This window comes from Lissotriton helveticus, chromosome 1_1, assembly GCF_964261635.1.
Source record: "Lissotriton helveticus chromosome 1_1, aLisHel1.1, whole genome shotgun sequence".
NCBI classification, from domain to species: Eukaryota; Metazoa; Chordata; class Amphibia; order Caudata; family Salamandridae; genus Lissotriton; species Lissotriton helveticus.
This window is the reverse complement of record NC_136057.1, coordinates 1318277783-1318293186: the sequence shown is the minus strand read 5'-3', so window position 1 is coordinate 1318293186 and position 15404 is coordinate 1318277783. Positions and strand designations below refer to the sequence as shown.

At 48.0% G+C, this 15404-nt stretch overlaps 1 protein-coding gene across 7 annotated transcripts in view; it reads left to right on the top strand.

The window, feature by feature from the left end:
- Positions 1-15404, top strand: part of BRD4 (bromodomain containing 4) — a 1377132-nt gene that overhangs the window by 126233 nt on the left and 1235495 nt on the right. For all 7 annotated transcript variants that reach the window (XM_078681876.1, XM_078681852.1, XM_078681859.1 and 4 more), the window contains exon 3: positions 14123-14260. In XM_078681876.1, coding sequence (XP_078538002.1) covers positions 14123-14260 — 138 coding nt within the window. The remainder of the gene's footprint in view (positions 1-14122; positions 14261-15404) is intronic.

Sequence of the window (15404 nt, the reverse complement as noted above, 5' to 3'; positions counted from 1 at the left end):
CGCATGTATATTCGTTATCTCCAGTTCGGAATCGATATAGACTTTTCTTAAGGCCTGAAGGCCTTTTCCTATACCGTTGGTATTGTTTTGCGCTCGGTCCCAGCTCTGTTCCGGCTCAGTTCCCGAGTCGGACATCCCGAGGAGTCGCGTGGCTCTTCGGTGCTCCAGGTCCAGTCAACGCAACAAGACTTACGACGACACAGCATGGAACGGAGCCCGTTCAAGAAATGTCCCGTGTGTGGATCGAAGTATCCCCACACCGACGTCCACCCGGTGTGCAACAAGTGCCTGTCGCCAGACCACGATGAAGCCAACTGTATGGCTTGTTCCCGGTTTTGATCGAAGAAGACGATTCGACTTCGGCGCCTGGAGGCCCAGCAGTCGGCCCCGGCACCGGTGGACATCTTCGAGAGAGAAGAAGCAGACGAACAAGAAGTTCATCTGCAGATTTCACCTCCAGCGGAGGAAATCGACTACGACTACGACACGGACGTCGAAGCGCTCGATGCAGAAGAAGTCGTCGACGAGGTAGGAGACGACAATGAGGCCTATGGGGCAATGGAAGATAGCTCAGGCGAAGAGCTATGCCCCGTTCGAACAATCACTAAGGCTCAGGTCGCGGGATCGCCACACGGCCTTACCCAAGACCTTGCACCCAGATCCACGGCCTCGCCTACGGGCCCGGCTACGGACACTTCTGCGGAGCCGCCGGTGGTCAAAACGAAACCGAAAGTGAAACCCTCGGTGTCGACGAAACCGAAAGTGATGGAGACGCCGACGAAACAGAAGACGTCTGTCCCTCTGGCCGCCGCCTCCTCGTCTTCCGATATGTCGGGGCAGCCGAAGCCGAAAAAGGCTGTCGATCCGGTGAAGTCGACCAAGGGCGTCGGGCCTAAGTCGGTCAAGGGCGTCGATCCAAAATCGATCAAGGCGTCGACCCGAAGACTAGGGTCCCAACCCCGGGAGTCAAGGCCGCCGACCTGAAGTCGTCGGTGCCAAAAGCCGTCGGCTCGTAAGGTGGACACAGCGCACCTAAGAAAGCTGCTCCTGTACCTCGGCCCGAGAAGGCCAAGACATCGACGCTCGAGTCTTCACACGCTGGTGGACCGAGGACGTCTGTCGGGTCGACGAAACCGTCCGCTTCCTTTACGAAGCACGTGTCGGACTCACTGCAACGCATCAAGAACAAGTCTTCCGCGGTCGATCCGAAGGATGCTTCCACCCCGAAGCAGGCTGCCAAAACGCCAAAGTCTTCGACGCCACTCCTGTTTACGTTGCCGCCGAAGGTGGCACCGAAGGCCTTCGCACCAAGGTCGGTCGCCAACGCGCCCGTGCAAGGGTCTGCAGGGTCAAAGCCTTCTCTGCAGCTTGGGAGCTTGAAGCATCGACAACCCTTGATGGAGGAGCAGTCGGAACACTTTATCGACGCCGACACCGGTAAACTTACCCTCTACAAGAGAAAGATCACGGCGACACAGCCTTTGGAGTCCTACACGATTCCTTTGAAGCGCAAGAAGCCTTCTACGGATTCCCCGGTTCTGGTTGAGCCACTTGCTCCACAGACTCCAAGAGTTGCTACACCCTCACCCACTTATTCAGATGTGGAGGCTGGGGAAGGTGATGACGAAGAGTATAACTTTCCTGACAACACTGATCCTGAGGATCACCAGGACTCTTGGGCAGCTGCAGGGGACCCAGAAGATCCGCAAACTGCCCCGGACACTCAGGTGTACAATGTCAAAACATCTCCTACCGAGGATTCTGCGGCATTTAATGCTCTCATTGAGAGGGCTTCTAAAAACCACGACGTCCAGCTGCATGCTGACCCTGTTGACGTGGAATTCCTTTTTGATACCTTTTCAACGGCAGAAAAGACTGTCAAAACTCTCCCAATGTTGAAAGGGGTTCTCAAACATGCAGCAGACATCTTTAAAGAACCCACACGTGCCAGGGTGGTCAACCCTAGAATTGAAAAAAAATATAAGCCGGCACCTGGTGACCCTACCTACATCAAGGGCCAGTTGCCATTGGACTCTCTGGTCGTTTCTAATGCCCGGAAGAGGGCGAATTCCCAAACCACTGGTGATGCTCCTCCCCCAGACAAGGAATCTAAAGTGCTGGAGGCATCAGGGAAGAGGGTGGCGGCTCAAGCAGCCAATATCTGGCGTATCTCAAACACTCAGGCACTCTTGGCCAGATATGACAGGGCGCACTATGACACACTAGAGACCCTGTTACAACATCTACCCGATCAGTATAAAGAGGCGGCGGAAATGCTCATTCAGGAAGGGAAGCTCATCTCCAACGCTTCTATTAAATGTGCACTGGACGTGGCGGATACCGCGGCCAGGGTCATTAACACCAGTGTGATGTTGAGACGTCAGGCATGGCTCAGAATCTCCGGTTTCAAGCCAGAGATACAAACCACCATCCTCAATCAGCCCGTCAACCCTGATAGGTTATTTGGTCCTGAGGTGGATACCACACTGGAAAAAATAAAGAAGGATACCGAGACTGCAAAGTCCATGGGAGCTCTCCAGTCCCAACAGTTTCGGGGCAGTACTTGTCGTCGCTCAGGCAATAGAGGTGTTTCCAGAGGCCAGATGTCCCAGCAAACGCAATACCCTAAAGGTGGGGCGCAGTCCTCTTACACCAAGCAGAGTAGAGGCGGCTATCGGGGCAACAGTCCCAAGGGCAGAGGCCGTGGAAATAACACCTCCCGTTCCTCCGCCACCACCAAACAGTGACGCCCTGCCACTACCCCCCGACCCCACAACACCTGTCGGGGGGAGACTCCAGCAGTTCCTGCCAGTCTGGAAATCCATCACCACAGACAGGTGGGTCAGGAAACTTATCCAGTTCGGTTATTGTCTGGAGTTAACATCCACTCCACCCAACATGCCACCAAAACACCGTCCTATGTCCACAGAGCATTTGCACTTATTGCAGCAGGAGGTACTTGTCATGCTGCAAAAAGGGGCAATCGAGCTCGTGCCAGTGGAAGAAGGCACAGGAGTGTATTCCCTGTACTTCTTAATCCCGAAGAAGGACGGGTCCCTCAGACCCATACTGGACCTCAGGCCCCTAAACCAGTATATTCTCTCGAACACTTTCACATGCTGACTCTGCAGCACGTTCTTCCGTTGCTCAACCAGGGAGACTTCCTCACAACCTTGGATCTCAAGGATGCATATTTTCACATTCCACTACATCCATCACACAGAAAATACCTCAGATTCACACTTCAGAGTCGGCATTATCAGTTCAAGGTACTCCCTTTCGGAGTGACCACAGCGCCCAGGGTGTTCACCAAATGCCTAGCAACAGTGGCTGCGCACCTCAGGAGGCAGAACGTTCACGTTTACCCTTATCTGGACGATTGGCTTGTCCAAGCAAAGTCGGCCCAGCTGTGCGCCGCCAACATGTCCCACACCATTCACCTTCTTCACAGTCTGGGATTCTCACTAAGTTATCCCAAATCGCACCTTCAGCTAGCCCATGTGCGGCAGTATCTGGGTGCGACGATAGATACTCTGGCGGCCACGGCTCAGCCGACTTCTGTGAGGATCGACAGCATTCAGTCGCTCATCCAGAAATTCAGAGCGCAACACTCGCTTCCAGCAAGAGTGCTCATGCAGTTGATAGGCATAATGGCCTCCTGCATCTTCATAGTCCCGCACGCGAGACTACATATGCGTCCGCTTCAAGAGTGCTTAGCACGTCAGTGGAATCAGGATCACGGACAGTTAAAAGACCTAGTGTTGGTGACCGGTCGGGCATACAACTCTCTGCATTGGTGGAATCCACACAACCTTTGCAAGGGCCGACCGTTTCAGGAGCCTGTGCCACAGATCATCCTAACTACGGACGCATCTCTCCAGGGTTGGGGAGCTCATGTGCTCCACTACACAGTGCAGGGACTATGGACAACGCAGCAAAGGAAGATGCACATCAACCACCTAGAGCTGATGGCAATCTTCATGGCGATGAAGGCATTCAAAGTACATCTGTGCAACAAAGTCGTGTTGATCTGGACGGACAACATGACAGCCATGTACTACATTCAAAAGCAGGGAGGTACGCATTCTCCACAGTTGTCTCATCTGGCTCAGAGCATGTGGAAGTGGGCCATTCAGAGGAACATCTTCCTCATGGCGGAACACCTCTCGGGCAAGGACAATCAGATGGCGGATCTGCTCAGCAGGTACAGCCACCAAATGCACGAGTGGGAGATACATCCATCAGTACTCCACCCGTACTTCCAGCAGTGGGGTCATCCAGACATAGACCTGTTTGCCACAAGGGAAAACGCAAAATGCCAAAGCTTTGCCGCCAGGTTCCCTCACCCGGAATCGCAGGGGAATGCGATATGGATGAACTGGTCATGCAGATTTGCGTACGCTTTTCCCCCAGCACCGCTCATACCGCTGGTGGCACGAAAGCTAAAGCAACACTCGATGACACTCATCCTGGTTGCTCCAACGTGGGCACGCCAACCATGGTACACCACGTTTCTAGAACTCTCCGTGGTACCGCATCAAAGGCTGCGCCTCACGCCCAGACTTTTGACGCAGAGCCATGGCGACATTCAGCACCTGGACCCGCAACAGCTCAACCTGGCGATCTGGCTCCTGAAGTCTTAGAATTTGGCTACCTTAACTTACCTCCCGACTGCATGGATATCATACGGGAGGCAAGGAAGCCCACCACCAGAGCCTGCTATGCAGCAAAATGGAAGCAGTTTGTCATTTACCGTACGGAACACAACATCAACCCGCTAGATGCATCCACTCACAACATCATCTGTTATTTGTTACATCTTTACAAATGCAAGCTGGCATATGCTTCCTTTCGGATACACTTATCCGCCATAGCAGCTTATCTCCAAAATAGGCAGCATCTCTCCGTTTTCAGAGTGCCTGCCATTAAAGCCTCCCTAGAAGGACTGAAACGAGTCATCCCTCCCAGGACCCCGCCAGCTCCTGTATGGAACCTTAATGTGGTCCTCACCAGGCTGATGGGCCCACCTTTTGAGCCTCTGCATTCATGCGAGGTTCAGTTTTTAACATGGAAAGTGGCTTTTCTTGTAGCCATTACGTCTCTGCGACGTGTTAGTGAGCTCCAGGCGCTCACTGTACAAGAGCCATTCATACAAATTCACTCAAAGGGTGGTGCTGCGCACTAACCCTAAATTTCTTCCTAAGGTGGTTTCACAGTTCCATGTCAATCGGACCATTGAACTGCCCGCGTTCTTTCAAAACCCAGAGACAGTAGCCGAAAGAATGCTCCACACTCTTGACGTCAAACGAGCTTTGATGTACTACATTGATAGAACCAACGATTTTAGGAAGACACAACAACTCTTTGTTGCCTTTTCGGCCCAGCACAAAGGCAACCCCATTTCCAAAGCAGGTATAGCCAGGTGGATCGTTAAGTGTATTCAAATCTGCTATCACAAGGCTAAGCGCACTTTAACGGTCCCCCCCAGAGCCCACTCCACCTGCAAGTTGGGGGCCTCCATGGCTTTCCTTGGTAATATCCCTTTCGAAGACATTTGTAGAGCAGCCACATGGTCTACACCACAAACATTTACTAAACACTACTGTGTAGATGTGCACTCCAAGCAGCTGTAGGGCAGGCCGTTCTTAAGACACTTTTTCAAACATCTGCAGCTGGCACAGGCGGCCGCCGTTAATGGAGGGACTGCTATTTATTCTATGCTATAGATATGAATTCAGCAGCCCACATGCCTCAAACTGAATATGCTACTTACCAGTATGCATCTGTTCTTGACATGTAGGGCTGCTGACATTCATATCGCCCGCCCTCCTCCCCGGCGCCTGTAGCGGCTGCAGAATTTACACTTACTCTTAGCATGGTCATCGCTCACACTGTTACACTCCATCTTCGCCACAATGGCTAAAAACAATCTGGGGATGGAGTCGATGCCCATGCCCACTGTAGTCCAGGGGAGGAGCCACCTATCTCGTGATACTTCGAAGACTCTTCCAGGACAACAATGTGCAATCATCCGGACCCAACACTAGGCGGCGATCTATGCTATAGATATGAATGTCAGCAGCCCTACATGCCAAGAACAGATGCATACTGGTAAGTAGCATATTCATTGGACAGCCCACATAGGGAGTCTCACTGATGGAGGCAGAAGTTTTCTACCAGAAGAGTATTACCACATCAACATACTATAGTGGACTCTGCCTAGATCTAAAATAAATTCTCCCTTTGATTTCAACTTTCTCTGTCCTTTTTCAGACAGTTCATTGATGCATTACCTAAAAAATGGAGTAGGAACCAGACCAAAAGTACTCTCAACCGCATTTCGTAGCGAACTCAGCTTTGGTGAGAAACTTTTCTGACTGTGGTACATCTTCCAAGGAACGTGAAGGACTTGAGCAGGAACATTCTCAGAGAACATGCCATTTTTTTCCGTCCTAGCCCCCTCCCTTTTATATGGACGTATTTGCTTCAACAAGGAATGCAAAGTGTTGCACCTTTACCTTCAGGTTACGGGTCTGTGAGACTACCCATTAACTTGACCAGTTTAAGACCTTTACATCCACTTTTCCTCCAGCCTCCCTTTTTCTGAATGTGCTTCCTAAGATGAAGTGCAACATTTCTGTGTTTGACCTTTACTAGGCTAGGCAGTGGTGTTATCTGAACCAGCTCCATCTGTCTCTTCGCGCAGGAGGTTTCTGCCCAAGCAATATTTTCTCACCAAAATGTCTGTCAAGTTCCCCAATCTCAGTGTGCAGTTTGATGAGCCTGACCTCCTGGACCATAACTACCTGCATCATTGCCACCTGAACTTAACCAGATTTTTGCATGATCATCCTTACAGAGTTGATGCAAACTTCGTATGGCTTCAAGTAGAAGCAATTCTACATATTGTGCCTTCAGCTGCAAGGTGATCAGAGGATGTTCCAAGAAAAACAGATACTTGGCTTTTCTTTTTATTTGGCAGTGTTCTGGCCATTAATTCTCTTCTGTCACTGTGCATTTTTCTGTCATCGATGCTCATATGAATTGCCTGCTTTGGGCATCTTTTTATTTTTTTTTGGATCAATTTTCGTGCTTAAAGATTTGTTGCAAGTTCTTCGGAAAGTGTCTCCCCTGATTAGGAGGTTCTCCCATCTACGTCAATATCCAAGTTGATGGGCTTGCCTTATAACTCATGCAACAAATCAAACATAGCTGCAGAGATAGGTTGCCGTTAGTTATCACACGCTATCAAAAGTCCCACATACTTTTATTGGATTGACCGAAAGCCCATTCTGCCTTGATGGGATGGGCGAGGAGGGGGTACTGGGAGGGGGAGGGGAGTGTCAATTATTCCGCAGTTTATTAATCTCTTTGAGTGGACTTTTAAATGCAAACTCTCTGTTGCGTAATCATTAGTTTCAGATTGGTGCTCTAAGTTTATGAAAGTGCCATTATGTACTTCAGATAAATACATCAAATGTGCTTATCTATGAACTTCTCGGGGTTTAATTGTTTGAGCCTCTTCCCTCCTTCACAAAGGCTCTATGATTTTTTTTTTTTTATAAAACACATCTATTGTGTATATCCATGAGGGAGGGCGTTTTCTCTCTCATCTGGCTCCCTTGGAGATGTCTGTGGGTATTGAATGTTTATTGTATTCATGGTTCATTATAGGGTGTACAGGTGAACACACTGCATCCCTCAGGCCCTTCCTCCTTCGATGGAAACTGAAAGCCTTTTTCCCGGAAAACCTAGTGTTTTTGCTAGATCCACAAAGCTATCATCCCACACAACTTCCGGGTGACCTCAATATGAATTCTTGTTGAATTTTGCTGATGTCCTTCCTTGTATCATGATGACATTTACTGGTTGTGAGAGGTGGAACAGTGCATGGGCACTGCTGTAGAAGCGCATATGCTGGTGTCATATGTGTACTGCCTGGCGTGGTATAAGTATTGCCTTCAAGGTTAATGTTAAGCTGTGTGAGAATATGTCGCCCTAAGAGAATGGAAGGCTGTGAGCAGAGTATCTTTTGTAGGAATATCCTAATGCCTCTGTCACACTTCATGAAGGAGCTGCAGAGTTTAATTCAAGACTGTAGAGTCACTTTAATTATCCCATAATTTCTTGTATGCTTGAGCACAGCTGGAATTATTTATTTTTTGTGTTGATATGTTTGAGCACAGAACGTAAAAGGAAAGGTTTAGGATCAGTATCAGTTTCTCACAGGCGAGGGAACGGAGCAAAACATTTTTGAGCCTGGTTGCCTTAGGATAGAATACAACATTTGAAGAATAGCTTAATTTGAACTACACCTGTATTCCCACTATATGTAGATGCTGCGCTCTTGAATGTTTTAGAAAAACTACGCTTGTGTTTTAAGTAAATTTAACCAACCTCATAATCAGGAGCTTGACTGCCAAACATGTGGCCGAGATGGTGGGACATTCTGTATTGTTGATATATTGCGATCTGTTGGCAAAAAAATGTTACAGGAACAAGGGTTATACCCAAAGTAGTCACTGGGACCTGGGTGAACGTAGTACTGAGGAGAGGGGTCCCAGAACACAGGAAAACGTGAATATATATACATGTGATAATTAAGAGTCTAATTCTGGAAATAGTAACAACATTGTTATTTAATCACAATGTGCACGTACTTTTGGATCATACAAAATTATTTAACACAATTAGCATGTATTAAGTGCCCCATGAAGGAGAAGGAAGGGGGTGTGAGAGTTTCGGAAGAGGAGTAAAGTGGTCAAAAAGATGACATAACATTGGTCCTCAGACCTTACTATACACAGTAATGAAATGGTTAATAGAATACGGACCAGCGGTTCAAAAATATTCACATAGAGGAGGAGCCAAGCAGCTATCTGAAATGGCCGCATAGTCGCTCTGCTCCGCGAGCCCCTTTGCCCCACGCGACTATCCTGCCGAATATCCTGACCCAAAGTGCTCTCCTTTGCCTCCGGAGAGAAAGCGAACACCTACCGTCTGCTTCCGGAGCGTCTACGTGCCGCCGATCCTGAGAAAACTCCCCGTCTGCTTTGCGGCCCGTGTGATGGTGGGACCGGGGCGTTGATTAGGCGGGGCCTCCGCCGCAGCATCGACAGCCGTCTAGGGTGGAACGGCGCCTCGCCGGTGGGGGCCGATGTTCTGGCCAACCGCTGCCAGCGGTAACGACATGAACTGATCGACGTGGACCCTCGTGGGACAGAGTGGCGGCGTGGGGTCGGTGGGGGCGCTTGACTCCTGCCCCCTCCCCAACGTTTGTTGCCCAGGCATAACCGGAGATCGCTCTGATATAGGTGGGCGACTCCCGGGGCCCGGCAGGACTTTAGCCTTTTGGTGGCTCTCCTTTCTGGATCCTGCCCCACAATTTGTTTGTCCTGGAGATGCATCCTGCGGTGTCCCCACGGTGCGGCCCGCTCCCTGGATCTGTGCAGGGGACCGGCGCCGATCGGCTCAAGATGGCGGCTGGCGCCTTTCTTTGCGGCTCACGTCGGGGCCGGGCGGCTGTTGCAGAGATGGGACAGGGATGCCCGCATCGCACGACGGAGTTCACACCCCGAGATGTGTTGGCTGCCTTAACGACTTTGCGGGAGACTGTTGATTGCTACCCCCGAGTCCTGGGTATAGGACTGGACGCCTTCGCTGTTTCGCCACCTATGTCGACCATGGTCCTACTCCGGGAGTCGGCCGCTGACCATGCTGCTGCCTCTGTGGGGAAGGTTTTGGTTCCTCTGAGGCTCCTCGGACCGCTTGGAGCCCGGACTTCTCTGCCCGTGCTGGCCGTCTTGATCGCCTGTATGACTTTGTCCTCGGGGCACATGTTTGACTGGCGGCTGGGAGTGGAGCGCTGTTTTTCTTCTTGGACTGGCCCCGGGGGTTCGCGGCTATGGCCGGACTATTTGACTTTCTCCTCCTGGATGCTGTTTTTTTTGTGCCAGCTTTTGGAAGTTCATGGGACTGGCGCTGTGGTTGCCTTATCTTTACTGTCTGTATTTGGGTGGCTTTGAATTATTAGGCTCTTTTATGGCCTTGTTCTGTCCGGACCCGCCTATCCTGTTCGGACCTTCGAGACTGTGCTTCCCATTGCTTATTGATAGAACTTCAGGCAGTATTCTTATCAGACAGGGTCAGGGCTGAGGTGGCCTGTCCTCTATTTGCTTTATTATTGACGGGCGGTGTCGTGGATATCTGTGATTGCTATTTCTTTGTTCCTATACCCAGGCTCAATTGATCTTCTTTGTGGTATTGACTCCTTTTAGGGATTTTCGTAGTTTTGGGGTGCAGGGCGGGGCCGAGCGGCGCCCTGGGGGTCCTCCTCCATTTCTTTCTCTCTTTTTCTTTTTGTTTTCTTTCTTTTCTATCTTTCTATATTTCGGGTTCTATTAGGGCGACCGGCACGCGGCTGGGGGGGTAGGCCATGACCTTCTGCGGGTGTGCAGGGTGGGGGGTTGCGGGTGGGGCGTATGTTTGTGTTCGTTACTATGGCCCTTTAGTCTTTCTTTTTCTCAGTTGTCGTCGTTGCCTGTGTTTCTTGCGGTGTGTATGGCGCTGAAGGGTGGGTTTGGACCTGTTGTATGCTGGGGCTGTGCCTTTGCTTCTCCTGTTATGTATATTTTGTCCCCTGGGGCCCCCCCTCATCGTATAGACACTGTTTCATCTATCCGGATTTACGCACTATCGTGGGAATGCGTGTGACTGCGTGACGCTTCTTTTTGCTCCTTCTTAGTAAAATGAATCTTTCATGTCCTTACTCGAGCTGCTATGCCGCATCCGAATTCTGTACTGTTACTGTATTATCCTGTATCTTGAATTGTTGCCACAATGCTTATCGCTCGCAATGTTTTGACTTTACTAGCGGCCGGCCGAGATGGTTGTAGGCCCATCTCTGTACTCTGATTTGCTCCAAATAAAGGTTCGAAGAAAAAAAAAAAATATTCACATAAATAACATACTTCCAAGAAAAATACAATAAATCATATATATGGACGGAAGCTGAGATGGAGAAGAGCTGTCGACGTTTCGAACCACAGATAGTTGCAGGCAGTGGATGTTGCCTTGCTGGGGGGGTCTTCATCAGGATGGGGGTGGGGCGGGTTTTCTAAAAGGGGATAAGGGACAGGTTGACAAGGGGTCAATCACTGAACTAATCATGTGTATACTACAATTACAGCACAAAAGGTTAAAAGGCGAAAGTATGGTATAATTACCATGCAGAGGATGTAATGATCATGGTAAGGATGGTCTCCTATTGATAGAGGAACATCAACTGACTAGAGTGGCAACTGGTTATCCAGACCAACTGTCTTATTGTTGATTGCGTTTTCTGGAAAAAGAAACCCAACAAACCAAGGGTGTGGCGATGGGTGCCACTTTTGCTCCAGACTTGGCCATTATCTTCATGTCAGCCTTTGAGGATGAATTCATTTTCAACAACCACAACCCGTTCCAACATAATGTGGGCCTCTGGATGCGGTACATAGATGATATTCTCCTGATCTGGAATGGTGACCATGCACAACTGACTTCATTTCATGCCAGGCTGAACCTACAATCACCCGATATCAACTTCACCATCCATTCTGACACAAAGCAAGTCGACTTCTTGGATCTCACCATCTATGAGCAGGAGGGCTTCTTACAAACCACTCTGTTCCGTAAACCAGCAGGGCGCAACTCGCTCCTCCAATACAATAGCCACCATCCAAGAGCCCTGAGGGATAACTTACTCTTTGGGCAGTTCCTGTGGATCCGCAGGAAGTGCTCCACCAACGAACACTACATGGAACAGTCGGAAGACCTTTCAAACCGTCTCCGTCAAAGAGGATATCCCAAGAGACTCATTAAAAGAGCAAGAAAACGGGCTTGGTTCAATCCCAGAGACTGCCTACTTCAACCCAAACCGAGATCGGACCATCAAGAAGAGAGAATTGTTTGTGTCACCACCTTCTCCACTAAAAGTAACAAAATAAAGAAAATCATCAACCAACATTGGAAATTGGTCTCAGATGATGTGGGACAAAACACACTCCCTCTGCATGCCTTTAAGAAAGCCAAAAGCATCAGGGACCATGTGGTCCGTTCCTTCCTCCATCCCCCAGAAGAAAACACTGTTATATCTATGTGGAACCTCCCTCCAATTTTAGGACACCACAGATGTGGCCATTGTAAAGCCTGCCCGACTGCGATCCAAACTAAGGAGCTGCAATACAAGCATCACAAAATACCTCTGAAATCACACACGAATTGCAACACAAGCAACATAATTTATGCCATCATATGTCCATGCGACCTAATCTACGTAGGTTAGACTCAACAAAAGGCGAGAGCAAGGATTTTACAACATTCAAGCCGCATACGTTGCGAGGTACAAGGAGCACACTTGGTTGACCATTTTAAAGCAGCCAGTCACCCGCCGGACAGTTTGAAATGGATCATTCTTGAAAAGGCAATACTAGGCTCCAGGGGTGGTAATATTGGTAACATTCTGAACACTCGCGAGTCCAAATGGATGTTCCGTTTAGACTCGGTCCAGCATGGCCTGAATGAAAATGATAGTACCTTTGTACAGCTAGCCACACTTAACTAAACGTACAGTTATACTTATGAATAGTTGTTTCATACTATTCTCTCCTGGCCGACTAACTATTGCTTGACCTGCATGTTCTCTTGATGTATTGGTTGTTTTAATCCGTCCTACTGAAACTACATTATGGGTCCGCCTAAATTGCATTATTGATTTGGCCTATACCATCCTGCAAGATAGGTACGCTAGATCAAGCAATTTCAACTGAACAGTCATTTAGTCCCCTGCTTATACTTTGACTCTTACTTGCCTTCCCCCCGTCCCGCTCGGAACTCACTAAGTGACCCCTTTTCGAAGAGTATTTTTTCTATGCTCATGACAGCAGAATAGCCCGCCCCCTGGTCACGTGACTTCGGTTGCTATGAGACCCAATGCTAGCAGGGCCAGGTCACCATTGTGGACCGCGCGTCTTGACGGATTGTTCTCCGAGACAAGGTAATTGCCTCTCCTGTCCGATCCCACCTGAGCCATTAGAAACTCGACTTAATTGTCTGTGTTACTCATACTCTGCCGCCATCGGCCCTTCTACTACCCCTTGTAGTTCTCCCGATCGGTGTTCCGGCGGGATTGACTAAGCTGATCCAACCTCACCCCTTTGGCTGCTGGACCGCCGGCCTAACAGTATTGATGCCTCTACCCGAAGTTCAATCGTAAGTCCTTCCAGCTCCACGTGATAACACCTAATTTTTCTACTCACAGTGGTTTAAGACTTAAAACCGGTTGCGAATTGTGTTTCTTTTTCCAGAAAATGCAATGAACAATAGGACAGTTGGTCTGGATAACCTGTTGCCACTCTAGTCAATTGATGTTCCTCTATCAATATGAGACCATCCTTACCATGATCATTACATCCTCTGCATGGTAATTATACCATACTTTTGCCTTTTAACCTTTTGTGCTGTAATTGTAGTATACACATGATTAGTTCAGTGATTGACCCCTTGGCAACCTGTCCCTTATCCCCTTTTAGATAACCCGCCCCACCCCCGTCCTGATGAAGACCCCCCAGCAAAGCAACATCCATTGCCTGCAACTATCTGTGGGTTGAAACGTCGACAGCTCTTCTCCATCTCAGCTTCCGTCCATATATATATGATTTATTGTATTTTTCTTGGAAGCATGTTATTTATGTGAATATTTTTGAACCGCTGGTCCGTATTCTATGAACCATTTCATTACTGTGTATAGTAAGGTCTGAGGACCAATTTTATGTCACCTTTTTGACCACTTTACTCCTCTTCCTACACTCTCACACCCCCTTCCTTCTCCTTCATGGGGCACTTAATACATGCTAATTGTGTTAAATAATTTTGTATGATCCAAAAGTACGTACACATTGTGATTAAATAACAATGTTGTTACTATTTCCAGAATTAGACTCTTAATTATCACATGTATATATATTCACGTTTTCCTATGTTCTGGGACCCCTCTCCTCAGTACTACTGCTGGCAAAAAAAGGCATGAACTTTTAACTGTACGCTTTCATACCACTAATGCATGTTTCTTTGATTCTTTTAGGATTATTATAAAATTATTAAAACACCAATGGATATGGGAACAATAAAGAAGCGCCTGGAGAACAATTACTACTGGAATGCACAGGAGTGTATCCATGATTTCAATACCATGTTTACAAACTGTTATATCTACAACAAGGTAAGTCTGGCGTTGGATGAGACAACATTTATAATCGTTATCAATGTTCTGTTGTCATCCATGTCCTGCAGCTCTAGTGCTGGAATTAACAGCAGGAAATTACCCTATTGTGCCCATGTTTTGCATTTAATTGGTTTTTCTATTGCAATAATTGCTGACATCTTCAATAAACGTCTTTGAAAGAAGCGTACAAGTCAAGTGGAGTTTCTCGAGTAAAACAGCAAAAATGTGCTGTACAAAAGTAATGGCATTTTAAACATTTGCATAATGTATATTAAATGGCATAACACAATAAGATGATCCAGTGAATCCTTGGGAATATACACACCGTTTGAAGAACAGATACACTACTGTGGTACATGAGCTTCTGTTTAGATAGTCTAACCCTTTGAAAAAGTGTGTTGGCTGTGTATTGTTCCATGAACTAAGTAGATCTGCTTGATATCAGTGCAGACTATAGTAATATATTCACATCTTTACTGATTTGGGCTTTCTGTGGTGAGCAGGATCAAACTATCTGCAAACAGTGGGGATTTAGGGCCAGGTGCTGATGATCCTGCACCCAACATGCACACATACTTGATTATTTAAATAAAATAATTTTGGATTATGGTCTCATCCACGTTTAAACCAAAATACCCTCTTTCCTGCTGAGGTATTGAATAATCTTTCTGAGATGGGATGGGTGATGAGACGTACCTAGTCTCACCTTCTCCATCCACCCCAGACCAAATTATTCCTGCTCTGTATTTATTGTGTGGCCATTCTGTCCCCAGTAGTGATGCACAGTTTCTACTTCAGGTGTTTCACTGAGAACTAGTGGCCGACCAGCGATTCTGTGCCTTCATTGCTTTAATCTTTCTCTCACTGAGACAAGGCACACTCACAATTTGATGGCTACCAATGATTTTACTGTCAGATTTGAAAGTTTACAAGACTTTTAAGGCATGCTAGCTAGGGGTTCTGTTGCAGAAGATTCCCCGAAAGTATGTTTGTCCTTCTTTGCCTTATCATGTTTGTGACTTTTCTTGGAAGAAATGTAAAGAACACTCTTGATTGTCCCAGAGGAGTGACCTGTGTCCCTCATGAGGCATTGTAGCATCTTTCTGTCACTTTCCTGGAGCATCTTTGAGGAGAATTGTTT